The sequence below is a fragment of the Barbus barbus genome, assembly GCF_936440315.1.
Source record: "Barbus barbus genome assembly, chromosome: 46".
Taxonomy (NCBI): domain Eukaryota; kingdom Metazoa; phylum Chordata; class Actinopteri; order Cypriniformes; family Cyprinidae; genus Barbus; species Barbus barbus.
The window spans coordinates 12824832-12839562 of NC_136724.1; the positions used below are offsets into that span (position 1 = coordinate 12824832).

The window sequence follows — 14731 nt, forward strand, 5'->3', positions numbered from 1 at the left end:
GTGTAAATTGCAAAATGACGCAACAACTGTAATTGTTCTACATGGACAAAGCAGGTGAGAATATGCGTTCAGTATAATCTGTCATGTACACAATCACCAGGGGATGCCTGTAGTATGTAGCGTCTACTATGCTTGTGTGTATGCCTCTGTAGAGTACAGTCTGCATGTGGAATTAATTCAATTCTCTCCATGCACCCTGCTGGGGACTGATTACTACACTAATGCATGAGTATGTGTGCTGTGTCTGGCCAGTTGCTCTTCCACTCCTCTTGTCTCTCTCTCTCTCCATTGCCAATCCCCTTCACCTCCATCACGAATGCATTCATCCGTTCTCGCCCGATCAACAAGGTCAGAGCACTGCATTCATTCTCATACTGTGCTTCATCTCCACTGCAGGTCTTGCTTATCTAACTCCCATTCTTCCCTCTATGCTTCCTGAAAAGGGCTATCGCTATTCCTTTACTGCACATCTTATTTATTTTCACACAACACTCAGTGCATTTCCGAGTCTGAAGAGAAACTGAGTGGCAGAAAAGGTCCCCAAAAAGTGCCTTTGTACTTATTAATATATTCCTATTAGAAAATTCTGCCTAGGAACAATAAAACTGGATATTAGCTGCTTCTGGCTGGCCATTAGCTGGTTGAAGATGGTCATTTCTTGGTTCAAGCTGGTCATTACCTAGTATAAGATGTTTTAAGGTGGTCATTAGCTGGTTATTTGTTGGTTTAATATAATCATTAGCTGGTTTAAGATAGTCAGTATTTGAATTAAACTGGTTTAATAACATAGATTAAGCTGGTTTAGGATGGCCAATAACTGGTTTAAGATGGTCATTAGTTGGTTTAGGAAGATCATTAGCTTGTTTAAGCTGGTCATTAGCTGGTTTAAAATGGTCATTAGCTGATGCAAGCTAGTTATTGTTTTAATATGGCCATTGGCTGGTTTAAGATGGTCATAAATTGGATTAAACTGGTTTAAGATGTTTTTTACCTAGTGCAAGCTGGCTAATATGACCATACAACAAAAATTATTTGCATAAAAATGTAATTATGACAAAAGACAAAAAATTCTAACAAAACAATGTGAATGATTTTGTTAATTGAATATAATGATTTAACAAAATGATTTTGTGGTGGGCGGTTTCGAAAAAATATACAAAAAATAATGCACGGAGCATGATTCGGGTCTACAGTAACTGTTATTTTCAAATCAGCTGGTTTAATATGACCATTAACTGGTTTAAGATTGTCATTAGTTGGTTTAGAACGGTCATTAGCTTGTTTAAGCTGGTCATTAGCTGGTTTAAGATGATCATCAGCTGGTGTAAGGTGGTTTAAGGTGGTAATTAACTGGTGCAAGCTGGTTATTAGTTGCTTTACTATATACAAATTATCCAATGCAAATTAAAACAATTATTCATGCCCTCCTGATCAAAACATTAATTCCTTAACAAGCGATTACAACAGTTTCTAGATAGCCCTTGTTGCAGGTCCAGCAGGTCAGCTTGATCCAGCTAATGATCGGTTTAGAACAGGAAAAGACAAGTTACCATGTTCCAAAACACAACTAACCAATTTAATCTGGATTTTCCAGCAGGGGGAGAGTACTGTTTTTATTTATTTCACCCGATGCCCTCATAAACAAGCGTTTGAAGATGGCGGAATGTCTTTCTCGGCATCTGTGATCACCTGCACAAGATGATAAAGGAATATGAGTGGTTTCACCAGCAAGGAGCAAATGTGGATGAAACACTTTCTGACAGGAAAATCAGTGCAGCCAAACCCCCCTCTGCCGCTCACGAGTAGGAAAACAGCTTGAGGAATGAAACGTATCTAAAGCTACCAGACTTCATTCATACTTGTCATAAACACAAACATTCAGAAGAGCCAGGCGTCAGATTTATTTACACTATCATTATTTCAAAGAGAGTATTAAAAACAGAAATGCTGCAGTTTTTTCCATCTCAAGGATTTTATAAAGTAGTAAGAAATTTGAGAATCATGGTTAAAAAAAAATCATTAGCAAAGATGGTTCTTCTGGTCTGGGATTAAATGACAGATGATTACATCACTGTAATGAGAGAACTGTAATTCTTCTCAATCCAATTTATGGGGCGTTAATTGAATTTTTTTATCAAGATCAATTTGGCAACACTTAATATAATGAAAGTGGTGAATCTGTCAAGGCTACATTCCATTTTAAAAACAGAGCATGTTGGTGGTTCATAGATGTAATTTTTTCACCTTGCTAGTGAAATTATAATATAATAAAAGGCTAGATTGAAATAAAAATGAAAAAAGAATACCAATGAACTGAAGCAAGTGGAATAATAACAATGCAATTCATTTACATACATGACCTACAGGTGGCGCTCACTCTGTGAGCCACATTCAGATTTCAGGATGTTTTGACCTCACTGGAGACAGCTGCTCCAAAATACATCCACTCATCTGGAAAGCATTTCTGTTTAAATCCATCATTTGCAATGACTGATACCTTTCAGACAAATGAAAATCCAGCAAAGCTGTCTCTGTAAAACGATTAAATAAAATCGCTTATCCTTTAACCACAACATCAGTGCTAAGAAAGATTATCTCGTATATGTAAATTTGGTGTTCAGTAAGTACTTTTTTTCATGCACCTTGTTAGTTTTGTGAAGTTGCAACTCTACAATACCACGTAACCAGTTTCCAAAATTAACAATTTCAATTCAATTTAATTCAATTTGAATAACACTTGCCAAGTGAAAAAACAAACAAACTTGTATTCTGTTATGTCAAAAAATTATATTGCTAAGGGAAATAAATATATTATAATTTAAGTTATTAACAAATTATAATAAATTCTAAATATTACATTAAATTTACATGACCATATCTACAAAATTAAAACAATATAATATTAATATAATTATAATAATATAAGAAATAGCTACTTTGTATTTAATTGATCAAATAACATAGCAAAGGGGCATAATTATAAAATTATTATATTAATTATACATTAAATTAGTATATTAATTATTATATACTTGTTATTAATATTATTATTCTATTTTAAATTAACCCTATTAAATAATTTAAAAACATATGAAATAATATAATTTAATTCAATTAATACTGAAAAAATAAACTAAGGCATATCTATATTACATTTATAAAGTTTCAAAAGTTCAATTATCGGATTTCATTTTTTAACAGTAACAAATTTCCTGATTGGTTTAATAACAACTCATGTGAAATTTACACATTCAAAGGTTAAATATAAATATAAACATTGTGAAGACCTAAACATTTTTGTTTGTCTCAATTTTATATGTACCCCAAAACATCACACTGAAAAATATTCTGTTTGATTTTACATTGCACAGTATCAGTTCTCTCCTCAGTTTCAGTAAACAGCAGGGTGTCATACTAGCAGACATCTGTGCAAATCATGAAAACTTTTGTGGATTTGTATGGGATGGATAGCCGACCTTGACTTTCAAAACAAGTTGTGTCAGCCAATTTCCCTTAATTGTACCGGGATCTTCCTGAATACATATTGCTGTCTTGCACTGCATATTAATCACTCTAGTGATGCAAAAAAAAAAAAGCTTAGAACCAAGTTCTCACCATGAAAAGAAACTCTGAATAGATAAAACTGTCAGTTTTATACTGAGCTTAGCAAATGTTAAAGCTACAATAAATATCAGGCTACATAATGAAAAAATAATAATAGTGCACAGTTATTAGGATGAAAATACCATCAGCCTTCAGCATCATGTAAATAACTTCCATTTAATGTCATCTTGCTGATATTTACTCTATTGGATGATACTGATGTGAAATGTGACAGAACAGAGTCAACTTACAATACGGGCACCCATAGATCTCGAACCTGAGGCCGATCCGTCCCTCTTCACTCCAGTCTAAAGGAATAATGCGCAAGTAACGGGCCACAGTTGGGTTTTGCAGGTCATGCCGAACCACACTCTCTGTATTGGAGTTACCTGCAAATGCCTGCAAGAAAGATGTGAAGTATGTTACTTAACTTGTTTCAACTTAAAACTATGAAAGCCTGTTTATGCCACTGAATAAAAAATAAAACCAGGTAATAGCAAAGTTTTTGTCGCAATTCTGAGATATAAAAAAATACACTTTTTTTTTTGTGAAAAAGTGTTGGCCCCCTTCCTGATTTTTTATTTTTTTGCATGTTTGTCAAACTTTAATGTTTCAGATCATCAAACAAATTTAAATATTAATCAAAGATAACACAAGTAAGCACAACATGCAGTTTTTGAATTAAGTTTTTTATTATGAAGGGAAATAAAAATCCAAACCCACATGGCCCTGTGTGAAAAAGTGCTTGCCCCCTAAACCTAATAACTGGTTGGCCCACCCTTAGCAGCAACAACTGCAATCAAGCGTTTGCGATAACTTGCAATGAGTCTGTTACAGCGCTGTGGAGGAATTTTGGCCCACTCATCTTGGCAGAATTGTTGTAATTCAGCCACATTGGAGGGTTTGAGCATGAACCGCCTTTTTAAGGTCATGCCACAGCATCTCAATAGGATTCTGGTCAGGACTTTGACTAGGCCACTCCAAAGGTTTCATTTTGTTTTTCTTCAGCCATTCAGAGGTGGATTTGCAGGTGTGTTTTGGACCATTGTCCTGCTGCAGAACCCAAGTTTGCTTCAGCTTGAGGTGACGAACAGATGGCCGGACATTGTCCTTCGGAATTTTTTGGTAGACAGCTGAATTCATGGTTCCATTTATTACAACAAGTCTTCCAGGTCCTGAAGCAGCAAAACAGCCCCAGACCATCACACTACCACCACCATATTTTACTGTTGGTATGATGTTCTTTTTCTGAAATGCTGTGTTACTTTTATGCCAGATGTAATGGGACACACAGCTTCCAAAAAGTTCAACTTTTGTCTCGTCAGTCCACAGAGTATTTTCCCAAAAGTCTTAGGGATCATCAAGATGTTTTCTGGCAAAACTGAGACGAGCCTTTGTGTTCTTTTTGCTCAGCAGCGGTTTTTGTCTTGGAACTCTGCCATGCAGGCCATTTTTGCCCAATCTCTTTCTTATGGTGGAGTCATGAACTCTGACCTTAACTGAGGCAAGTGAGGCCTGCAGTTCTTTAGATGTTGTTGTGGGGTCTTTTGTGACCTCTTGGATGAGTCATCCCTGCGCTCTTGGGGTAATTTTGGTCAGCCGGCCACTCCAGGGAAGGTTCACCACTGTTCCATGTTTTCGCCATTTGTGGATAATGGCTCTCTCTGTGGTTCGCTGGAGTCCCGAAGCTTTAGAAATGGCTTTATAACCTTTTCCAGACTGATAGATCTCAATTACTTTCCTTCTCATTTGTTCCTGAATTTCTTTGGGTCTCAACATGATGTGTAGCTTTTGAGGATCTTTTGGTCTACTTCACTTTGTCAGGCAGGTCCTATTTAAGTTATTTCTTGATTGCGAACAGGTGTGGCAGTAATCAGGCCTGGGTGTGGCTAGAGAAACTGAACTCAGGTGTGATAAACCACGGGTGGGGGGGGGGGGGGGGGATATGTGGGCTTGGAACATGCAATGAAATAAAAAATCAGGAAGGGGGCCAACACTTTTTCACACCACTGTATATATATATTTATATACACATCTCACAGTTCTGACTTTAGAACTCAATTGTAAGTTTATATCTCACAATTCTGAAAAAAGTCAGAATTTTAAGTATCCTTATTGCTCAGAATTTAGATTTTTTTCTCAAAATTAAAAGTTTAAACCTCGCAATTCTGACATTTTTCTTATAATTGTGAATTTTCATCTCCCAATTCTGACTTTTTCTCGCAACTGCAAGCTTATATCAATTATATCAATATTATGCAATTCTGAGAAAAAAGAGATACAAAGATAACTTTGAGATACAAAGTCACAATTACCTTTTTTTATTTTTCAGTGGCAGAAACAGGTTTCCAGATAAAACTAAAAAAAAATTACCCCTTGCACAAATAAATCTATTTTGCAAGCACTTCAATATCTACAACCATAAACATTTCCAATAATTGCTTATTATTACAATAATAATAATTGTTAGTGTCGCTTCTTCTCCATAGTCACAGTCAGCGAAACAGTCAAACAACAGGTTTGTGTCATATCTGGTCTAGTGTGGTTTTGAGTGATTTCATGAAACTCTCTACTGTCCTGTGTCAGAAGTTATAATCACCAGTCAAAAAAAACTTGAAGCGACATGTAGGTGGAATCAAGTTGCACGGCGCTGTGGTTCACGCTGACCCTACGCAGCTTCTTGTGTCACGCAGAGCAAGAAATTGATGCAGTCGGCCATTGAGTCGTGAGGACATTCAGTCGGCAGACAGACCATGTGGGATTGGCGATAAGGAGCTCAAGGCCACCAAACTGGAGTGATGTGGATTACAAAACTTGCACTTCCCCTCTAAGGAAACCACAATTATATGGACTTTATTGTACAACCGAGGATTTCTTGTCAGGAACATGCTGAACATGTCAATATTGGAGGCTCCATACGGTGGTCTGACTTTAATGTTTGAAGTGCTGATTACTGTGCTCTGTAGTGGCCGACTGGGGAGCGTTCACTTCATTTTTCATTGTGAAGAGAGAAAACGGAGTTGTTTCGTGAGGTTTCAGGTGACAGTGTTTTATAGGTGGACCTCCTGGGCACAATGAGTAGGCTATTCCAACCCGATCTCATGGCAATTCGTACATATTTTCCGAGGTCATTTTTGCTAAATCGTATGCATTTTACGAGTTCCCCAATTCGTACGAATGACCCACCCCTAACTCCGGACCAAAACCTACTCATCATGCCTACCCACCCAAGAATATAAAGCCTTTTGGTATTTGAAACTGTGTATAAAAATGACAAAATGTATTTTATAATCACTTACATAGAAAAATACAAATATTAAAAAAATAAAAATAAATTATCGGCATAATTTCCTGTTAAAAATATTCTCGTATGAAATATATTTATTGTGAAAAGCACTATACAAATATATTACCAGACAAATGTTTGGAAAAATCAATTATTTTATATTTTTGAAGCAAGATGCTTCTGTTCACCAAAGCTGAATTAATTTAAGTAATATTGTGAAATATTATTATATTTTAAAATAAATTCTTTTGTTGCTTAATATTTTCATTCAAACTGCGCTACTTTTTTCAGGATTCTTTGATGAATAGAAAGTTCAAAAGAACAGAATTTATTTGAAATTAAAATCTGTTGTAACTTATAAATGTCTCTATTGAAACTTTTGACCATTTTTGTCTTTTTAAATTACATTTTATATATTCAAAAAGAGAACAGTTGTTTTAAGTTGTAAAAGTACATCACAATATTACCGTTTTTAATGATTTTTTTTTTTGATCAAATAAATACAGCATTGGTGAACATAAGAGACTTCTTTCAAAAACATAAAAACATCTTAATTATTCCAAACTTTTGACTGGCAGCAGACATTTGGATTTAACTGAAAGTGTTTCTCTAATACTCTAAAAAAAATACATAAATTATTATTGTCTAGCCCCAACAATGTCACAGTGTATCAACTGTTTTTGCTCTCACTACATTTCATTGCCCTCAAAGGCAATAAATAAATAACATCTTAAATATCCGCTGACCTATTTTTACTTCCATTGTGTTTAGAAAAGCTGATTAATCCGCATAAATCTGCATTGCTTCACTCGACAAAATCCAGGCTAAAAGTTCTGCCTTCATGACCAGAATGACTCTATTCTGTCTCAGTTGATCCAGACTTTAAACAGTCAGCGAGTGTATAATTAGTTAGCCAAATGTGAAGTCACCCTGAGAGCTTTGCTGCCTGGCATGTTGTTTAATCAAGCACCTTCACAAAGGCCTGACGGAGATAGAGGCTGTCTTTCATTAGTGGAGAGTCCAGGTTTAGGCAGGAAGCCAGCTGTAACTATCATAAGCGGCACATTCACTGGTTTCCCATGGTATAATTAAAGTTGCTTTTACTTATTTTGTGTCAAAGCTCCTGGGTCTCTTCTTTCTTTAACAGCTTTGAACAGCCATCCTCTCTTCACACATTTCTCACTCTGAGAATAGCAGAAAGACACTGTTCTGAACTTTTCTTTAGCAGAAATGAAAGCCGCTGGTCTAGAAAACAAACATGCTGGAATCATTACAACAGCAAATTAAGTAAAGCGTAGAAGAATAAAAAAGGTTAACCATACAACAATTCAGCAGACAAGAAAGCGCTCGAACCATCATAACAAGAATAAAACATGTTGATGGTTGTTCATGATCGACGATTGTTTTTCTTTACTTGAAATTGTTAGATGTATGCGTCAGGCATGGGTGGGAGTCTTTATATACCAGTTTTGCATCCTTCTTCCATGACAGTTTAATATATAACTGTTGTTGAATAATGGCAGATTTGTGTACGGCTGCCAAATATAACATTAAGATCTTGCAGTTGTTTTATGAAGCCATTCTTTTGTTATATCAAGAAATCTATTGATTTTGTAATAGTTTACTTTAAGAGTACGGGGAACCAGGAAATCTTTTCTGGTAACCTTTCCAACTGAAAATCATCAGAACAATCCATTAAAGCTAAGTACATGACCAAAGCAATCTGAGAAGGTCCTAAATCAAAATTATAGTGAATCACGCAGCTGTCACACATTGTGATCTAACGCATTCATCTGTTTGAAGTTCATATCACATTTTGAATGGCTAATTAATATGCAAATACAGGTGCAGACGTTGTTGGGGTCTAAACTGATTAATTAAATTCTGTAAAATTCCACATCGTACTTACATATATTACATATAATTCAATGCATTTTTTTCAGCAATATATTTAAAATGATAATAATAATAGTATATATATAATATATACACATATATATATATACACACACACACACACACACATATATACATATACATATATATACATACATATACAGGGTTTTTCCTGGCTCAACACGAAATGGAGGCGGTACCATCCTAATTATGTGCACACAATCTACTCACCCTTTAACTGGCTGAAACAAACACTTTTTACCCACAACGTATTTTACCTTTACAGTTCTGTGTGACACTAGATTAACTCAAATGAAAAGGTAATGCTCATGACGTGACTCTCAGAGCAGTTCTGGAGATGTTCATATATTTATGTCCTCATTTAGTGAGACGACAGACTCCGAAATAACCGCGAGCGTCACGTGCGCTTCAGTATGTGTGTAGTAAACAAAACATTACGTCTCCGCCATTCATTCATTCATACAGAGATGATCGCGTAATTTGAGTTAATGCTCATCAGATCGTCTAAATCAATGGAAAATGAATAGAAATGATTATTCTGTGTAAAGAAATATAAAATAAACTTCTATAAAAATATCAGTATTTTTCCAAATATGAACTAGAAACTCTGGACACTGTTCAGGGACGCTTGCATGTGACTGCCTGCCTGAGTTTTGTCGACATCCAGAAGCGGCACAACATTTGGCGGAGGCCTCATAATTCTCTATGCAGGAAAAACCCTGATATACTGTATATACACACACACACACATTCAAATATATATACATAAATATATATATATACATACATACATATACATACACTGTAAAAAAAAAAAAAAATTCTGTAGTTTTAACAAAATTTTAGCAGCTGTGGTTGCCAGAATAATTTTGTAAAAAAAAAAAAAAAAGAAAGAAAAAAACTGTAAACACAGAACAAAACTACAATTTACAGTATAAAACTGTAATTTACAAACAAGGAAATTTGAATGTAGATCCACTAAATTTAACAACACACACCACTGAAATTAAAATCTGTTTTGCACCTTTAACATACTAACAACCACCATAATAATGCAGGTGGTAAAAGAGAAAGCCACATGAATAAAAGTTCATCACAAGAAGCTTTGCCACAAGCAGAAATATATACTAATATATAGAAGGGTGCACAAGACTCATTCATGCAAACACAAAACACCATCATGGTAACACAAACAATACTTAAATAAACAATAAATAAACAACAGAAGATGTAACAAAGCCCAAATGTGCATAACTGATAACAAGACTATTAAAAACATGATTATTTAAACAAAATACTTTCAAATGTGGAGTGCCACGCAGGGAATTCTAGGAATATCAGTTTACAGTTTTTGATTGTAAATTATACATCGATTTGTTGTTTTTTACTTCTAAAAACTGTACAGTTTTACAGTAAAATTACATTAAATGTCTGGTTAGACCTTTACAGTTTTTTTTCCTGTATATAGTACGGTAACATACTGTTAACCTATTAACAGTTATTTTAAGTAGCGTTTTTACTAAATTTTGCAGTTAAAATTACACTTATTTTTTACAGTGTATATGTACAGTGCCCTCCATAAGTATTGCAACAGTAAAGACAAAATTGCTCAGTTGGCTGTGGAGTCAAGACATTTGCAAATATGATTAAAAGATGAATATGAGACAAAACTACAGAATGTCACATTTTATTATTAGCCGTTTCAACACATACATGTTTTACCAAATAAAAAGAACAGCACTTTTAGAGTTCATCCCACTCATTGATGTGAGCATAAGTATTGGGACAGTTGAACATAAGGCAGATATAAAAGGTTAAAAGCTATTATTTAGTTGCAGATCCCTTGCGCACAATCACAGCAGTGAGTCTGTGACCCATAGACATCACCAGACTCTTGCTCTCATCCTTTGAAATACTTTCCCCAGCATTTAATGCAACCAATTACAATTATTGCTTGTTTTAGAGATTTCTGCCTTTACTCTTCAGCTGGTGAAATTCATGTTCAATCAAATTTAAATCTGGAGATTGACTTGGGCAATCTAAGACTTCCCATTTCTTTGCCCTTATAAATTCCTTGACTGAACTGGCAGGGTGTTTTGGGACATTGTCCTGATGCAATATGAAGCACTGCCCAATGAATCTGGTGGCATTTTCTTGAATATTGGTAGGCAAGATGGTTTTGTACCCCTCCAAAATCATTCTGCTACTGTCATCATACATTAAGTCATCAGTAAAGTTGAGAGGGCCTGTTCCAGAGACAGCCATGCATGCCCATGCCATGACACCACCTCCACCATGCTTTACAGATGAGGCTATATGAGACAATTTGCAGTTCCCTTTTTTTCTCCACATTTTTGCTTTCCCATCACTTAGATGAAGGTTCATCTTTGTCTCGTCGGTCCATAAACACACTTCCAAAACTCTTCTGGCTCACATTTGTGCTTTTTTGCAAACTCTGATCTTGCGTTTCTATTTTTGGTGCTGGTCAGAGGTTTGCATCTTGCTGTGTAGCATCTGTAATTCTGTGTCAAAGTCTCCTGAGGACAGTAGATTGTCAGAGCATCACCCCAGCTTTCTGGAAGTTGTTGGTGATTTTACAGACACGTCTTTTAGGGTTCATTTTAACAGCTTTTATGATTTGTCTGTCATCAACTACTGTTGTTTTCTCAGCCGTTCAGGTCGTTGTTGGTTGCTGGTGTCGCTGGTGGTTTCCAAACTCATTGATTTCTCCATGCCCTTTGTTTTTGCTATAGCTCTAATTGACTTCCTCTTTTCTTTTAGCATCCAAATTGCTTTCTCAGCTCCCTCGTCTTCATCCTGGTTTGTGTGTGTCATCATCGATTGCAGGACTCAGAATGCAGAAGTAATGGATATAACTGATACAACATATTCCCTGATTTTAATATCTGAAGAATTAATGCAACAGGACACAGCTGATCACTTAGCAACCTTCAACGTCAAAAGAGCCATTTTGGCCCCTTTCCTGCGGAATAAAATTAATGTGGAGCCACAAACTATTTGGTGCCCAAATAAAGATAACACGGCATATCTCTAAAGTTTTATATTCAGTTATTTTACAGGGCAGAGGAGTAGCAATCATTTCAGAAGTGAGGGGGACAGGAATGTCAAATGTAGTAATAATAATAATTATTATTATTATAATATTTATGTATGTACAATTGACAAAAAAGTTATCTTACTTTTAATTGGCTAAGAAATAAAATACACTGCTGGACATTAACCAATAATTTGTCTTCTATAATATTTTTGATAAAATATTTTACTAATGACAATTTTATGGTTATGATTGTACAATCAGTATATATACTACAAACGCTTTTTTCCATTTTTATCACAGAATAAGGCAGAAAATATATGTGACCCTGCACCACCAAACCAGTCTTAAGTCGCTGGGGTATATCTGTAGCAATAGCCAAAAATACATTGTATGGGTCAAAATGATCCATTTTTCTTTTAATGCCAAAACTCATTAGGATATTAAGGAAAGATCATGTATCATGAAGATATTTTGTACCGTAAATATATCAAAACTTCATTTCTGATTAGTAATATGCATTGCCAAGAACTTTATTTGGACAACTTTAAAGGCGATTTTCTCAATATTTAGATTTTGTTTGCACCCTCAGATTCCAGATTTTCAAATAGTTGTATCTCAGCCAAATATTGTCCGATCCTAACAAACCAAACATCAATGGAAAGCGTATTTATTCAGCTTTCATATGTTGTATAAATCACAATTTTGAAAAATTGACACTTAAGACTGGTTTTGTGGTCCAGGGTCACATATTTTATAGCTTCTGTACTGTAATAAATGCTTTCAATTACCACTGTATCATTCATATTTATTACCAGGAGAAGACTTGAAAAACACACAAACCATATCATCTTCACGTTTCATCAGTTACATTTTATGCTTGTTATTCAGCTTAGCTACAGCGATAGCGGGATGCCTGTCAAAAGTTACTATTACTTCTCATATGAGTCCGTTTTGGACTTTCTGCGCGAGCGCGTCCTCCGGCTTCAAGGATGAATGAAACATACAGTGCGTGAGAGTGTTCAGAGCTTCGTGATATTTATATCGTTTTGCATACGAATAAAACGTATCCAAAACGACATGACTATCTTTTCTCTTTTAATTTAAATCTAGATTTATTCACATTGGGCCTTGAAAACCTCTACTTTACCTCTACACACTTGACTGAGAAAAAGTGCAGGGGAAGAGTTTAGGTTGTTAAGTCGGGGGGACACCTCCCCTGCATATTGCACACCCACGCTATAGGGAGCCACTGCAGAGGGATGAAAGAGCCACATGCGGCTCGGGAGCTGCGGGTTGCCGACCCCTGACTTAAACCCGGCTCACACTGTGCGATTTTGGCCACGATTTGGTCGTCTGAGACAAATTTTGAAAATCCTAAAAGATTCCTATAATCCTAGGCTAAAATCGGTTGTCTAGATCGCTGGTTTGACATGTTCACCGACAGCCGATTAATGGCCGTTGCGATCAATTTTTTCCTCCGATTAAATTCTGGCAGTGTCAGAAGATTTCAGACACTTTCCTGCAGTGTGACATCTCCTACGACGACCGTCAAACCAAGAACCAATAGGAGCACTGAACTTGATGACGCAATTAGCGCGACAACTTCAAACCATTCATTATTTGTAAAAACAATATATGTACAAAGTAAAGTTTACTTAAAGTTTATTTATTAAGGGGCAGGATGTTTAAACTCGAATAACAAAATTACCTCAAGTTCGCGCTGTAGAACTGGAAGTCCATAAAGTCCTCTTTTGCCCAGCCATGACTTGCTCCACACACGTCATCTTTTTCGTTTTTTTTTTTTAACATCAAGGCATGTAATTAATAAAACTAACGCTACACGTTGCTGTTGTTTGCTAGCTCCCATTATAGCGAGAGAACATGGGTCACGTATTGATGACGTAAAACTCCGGACAAGTCTTCTTGAGTACGTCCGTTTTTGAAAAAAAAAAAAAAAAGTAAGTCCGTTTTTGTCGCGTCTTGACTGTCGTACAGTCTGACATTAAGACAACTGAGATCCTACAGTCTGACATGGGGATCATGTTCGTACAGTGTGACAAGCAACAATCGCAAAAGACTATAAAAAATCGCACAGTGTGAGCCCGGCTTTAGAAAGACCTGTGAGGCAACTGTTCCAATACTTATGCTCACATCAGATAGGAGGATGAAACTGGTAAAACATCTATGTGTTGACTGACCCAATAATAAAATGTGACTTTCTGTAGTTTTGTCTCATATTTATCTTTTAATCATATTTGTAAATGTCTTGACTCCACAGCCAACAGAGCAATTTTGTCTTTACTGTTCCAATAGGGCGCTGTATATATTTATATATATATATATGCTGTAGATTCTTTCATATCACTGAATAATACTGAAGATAATATGCTAAGTCAGTATGATGCTGAAAAACCACCATTTTACTACACTGTCAAGGCAACTAAGTCATGAGCATCTCAAAGCAAGCACTCGCGATTCACTGTGGAGACACACATTTAGAACCAACTACATAATTGCAGCCTTGCTTAAATGATTTATGGACATTCGAATGCTTTTATGTGGAATTGCAACCACATTTTACAGCGGAATCAGCAGGACACCCGGCGATGTCTCATTGCCAGCAGAGTGAAGGCAAAATGTGATCCAGTATTTAAGGAACCATTATCCTCCAACCGAGGGCATTTTGCACCCTCGTACTTTTCTCGCCACTTGGGGTTGTCTTGACAGATGAGGTGAAGACAGCTTTTCTCTCAGAGACCAAGAGCACAGCCGAATCAGTCAAAATGCCAGCCGTATGCATATGTGTGAAGGGCTGACAGGGGCGGCCAACTCAATGACACTCTGAATCGGGGCACTTTAGCAATGAG

At 36.0% G+C, this 14731-nt stretch overlaps 1 protein-coding gene across 1 annotated transcript in view; it reads right to left on the reverse strand.

Moving 5' to 3' along the window:
• LOC306864585 (contactin-associated protein-like 2) overlaps positions 1-14731 on the reverse strand; it is a 388195-nt gene that overhangs the window by 206769 nt on the left and 166695 nt on the right. Inside the window, exon 4 of the mRNA XM_079408681.1 lies at positions 3855-4002. Within this exon, the coding sequence (XP_079264807.1) occupies positions 3855-4002 (148 nt within the window). The remainder of the gene's footprint in view (positions 1-3854; positions 4003-14731) is intronic.